Source organism: Myotis brandtii, unplaced genomic scaffold (genome assembly GCF_000412655.1).
Source record: "Myotis brandtii unplaced genomic scaffold, ASM41265v1 scaffold952, whole genome shotgun sequence".
NCBI lineage: Eukaryota > Metazoa > Chordata > Mammalia > Chiroptera > Vespertilionidae > Myotis > Myotis brandtii.
Window position 1 is genome coordinate 477,023 of NW_005371930.1, and position 2,890 is coordinate 479,912.

At 58.9% G+C, this 2,890-nt stretch overlaps 1 protein-coding gene across 1 annotated transcript; it reads left to right on the forward strand.

Annotated features, from left to right (window-relative positions):
• The first annotated feature begins 15 nt into the window (after nt 1–15).
• Nucleotides 16–1,197, forward strand: LOC102249226 (cx9C motif-containing protein 4). The gene is made up of 2 exons (XM_005886010.2): nt 16–111; nt 547–1,197. The coding sequence occupies exon 2, from the start codon at nt 777–779 to the stop codon at nt 981–983; it is 207 nt and encodes a 68-aa protein (XP_005886072.1). The 5' UTR covers nt 16–111; nt 547–776; the 3' UTR covers nt 984–1,197.
• The last annotated feature ends 1,693 nt before the right edge of the window (nt 1,198–2,890 follow it).

Below are 2,890 nucleotides of genomic sequence, written 5' to 3' on the forward strand. Positions count from 1 at the left end.
CACCGCGGTGCTCCGCGAGTGAGGCCGGGCCGGAAACGTGGGATCCGAGCGTCGCGTTCCGCCTGCAGGCCCTTCCAGGGCTTCCATTCCTGAGTGCCTTCTCCGCCCGGGGTGTGTGGGATGTGTGTGTGTGTGTGTGTGTGTTTTGAAAAATGCAGGGGGTAAATGGTACAACAGGTCGGCACCAATGCTTGGCATGAAAATCCCGTTAGTCCTTTGGCGTCTGCAGGTCCCCAGCGGACACAGTGTTTAAACGTGGAGAGTTACTAGGGCAAGCCATTTTCTTGAGAATGGAGTGAGAGGAGGAAGGCCCCAGGGCCCATTGCTGACAGCTGATAGATGCGGAGTCATGGCCCCTGGCGCCAAGAGCAGGCATGGGAGGGCTGTGGCCGGCCGCGGGAAGGGGTTCAGGCCGGGAGGCCGGGAGGCCGGGGCGGCTGGGAGGCGGTGCTCCAGGGACAACCCTGAGGCCTCTCGAGCCAGTGGGACGCTCTTGGGAAATTCCGTCCTAAGATAGTTAAGGTTTTATTTCGTTTTGTTTCCAAGTTGCGGCCCCTGAATTTTGTCCCACTCTCCCTGGACCACTTCCGCTTGCCGGCCCTTGCCTGGAAACTTCGGTTCGGGTGACCTCGGCCCCAGATGCCCCTCTGCTCGCCCCTGGCTCACGTCCTGATCGCCGCTTGACTGACCCGAGGTGGGGGACCTGGAAGTTTTAGCCTCGCTGATCTCGAGGCGGATTAATTAGCCCAAGAAACATTATATTCATTTTACTGGATATGCTGCAGAAGGATCCGTGCCAGAAACAAGCCTGTGAAATACAGAAATGTTTACAAGCCAACAACTACATGGAATCTAAGTGTCAGGCTGTCATCCAAGAACTTCGGAAGTGTTGTGCTCGCTATCCCAAGGGAAGATCTCTCGTCTGCTCAGGATTTGAAAAAGAAGAGGAGGAAAAGCTGACACTGAAGTCCACATCAAAGTAAAGTTCTGCGGAGAAGTTCAATGCTGCACCACCTTTCCACCAAGCGAGTTCTATTTATCCTCCTGACTCTTCAGGCCAGGTAGCAGCAAATAGCAAATGAAAAAGTCAACTATAAAAGTTAATAAATATGCCATCTATGCAGAACAGATAGAAATATATTAAACAAATATGTAGAATGTAATAAAACTGAGCTGCTAAAATAAACCTGTTATGTGAAAAAAAAAGAGCAGGCATGGGTGAGCTCCGGGGCGGGCGGGAGGGTGGCCGGGCCCTGTGGGCGAGAGTTACAGGGAAGCAGTTTCTTCTTGCATCTCCCAGGGGGGATGGGTAGGTCCAGCACCTGGGCACCTGCCTTGGGCAGGCTCAGGAGCACACGCTCAGTTGAGTCGTGGCCGTGGCCCTGCTGATGTCGCTGGATTTGGGGGGCCCGGCCTAGAGGACATGTCCTTCCTGGGGTGGCAGTCTGGTACAAAGTTAGGGCGGAAGTCCAGTTTCTGCCCAGCAAGGGGCTCTGGGTTTCCGTATGTGGCAGCCCACCCACAAAGGGGAGGGAACAGGATGCATTGGCAACAAGTTTTCTGCTGCTTCTCCGTTAAATCTCTTAGCTGCTTTGTAGCTCCTGGTCTTTAACCTCCGTGTAAATCCAGGTCTGTGGGTGGACCCGCCATGGCAAAGACAATGCCAGCCCAGGGCCCTTGTCCAGGGCCCTTGCCCACGGCTCTATAATTCCGTGGATTTCAGAGATGCCGTAGTCACGTGGCGCGGGGCCTGCGGAGCCCAGGAAGGCGGCCATCCCATGGCAGCGGGGAGCTCCCACCGCTGGACGGAAAGTGCTGCCCCGGAGCTCAGCACTCCTCCTGCCCTGTGTGCGCAGGCGGGTTAGGGCCCAGGAGCCAGGACAGCCAGGGGGGAAGGGGGGTCCTTTACCTAACACTGGGTGGGGGCCTCTCTCACCTGCTTGAAGGAATTAAAGTCCAATGACTTGAACCGCAGGGATACTGCAGAGCAGGCAGAGCCCCTGGGCCCAGGCAGCCTGGGGAGGGCGGAGTGGGGGGCCGGGAGCAGCAGCTCAGCCCCCGGTGCAGAGGACGGCTGGAGCCCCATTCGGCCCCTCTCCCACCAAACCTAAGCCCCCAGAAGACAGGGTGCATGAGCTTTGCACCCCACTGTATCCAGCAGAAACGCAGCCTGCACATACGAGCGAGTCCCCATAAATACTTGTCGAGTGAGTTCAGGCCCAGGCCTTGGTCTTCTCCCGTGAACAGAGAGGCCAGGCGTCTGGTGACCCTCGAGGCACTAACTGCGTCCTGGTCCCTCTGCCACCCCCAGAGTAGAGGGCGGGGAGGAGGAGAGCTGTGGGCCCACAGGTGCCCTCGGCTAGGCGCCCCGCGTGCCCCTCCGGCAGGCCTGCCTCGTCTGGTGACTCGGGACAAGTCCAGTTGGGAACACACACCTCGGGCATCTTCACAGCATCCCCTCCGGGCACCGCCACACCGTCCCTGCTCCCTTCATGGTCCTACTCCTGGGACCACAGCAGTCGTCTCCCTGATGGGGGCTCACATCCCAGCGCCCTCCGTCAGCCCCGGGGGACCCAGGCTCCCAATTACAGCGTTTCTGACGGAAATTTCCTCACCAACAGGATCTACACAGATCCATCTTTCAGGCCAGCTATAGAGAAATATTCCACAGGGAACACGCTGAGCAGCGGCCCTGAGCTGCCAGGGCTTCCCGCTGCCGCCCCCAAACGGCTCCTGCTGGGAACACAGCCAGGGGCCACCCACAGCACCCCCTCCTTAGGGAGGATGCCCCCCTCCATGCTGCACCCCGCCCAGCCGCAGCCTCCTCAGGCCTGCGGCCAGCTCGGCTGAGTCCCTGGCGCCCACTGAAAGCGCAGACTGTCCGCCTGCC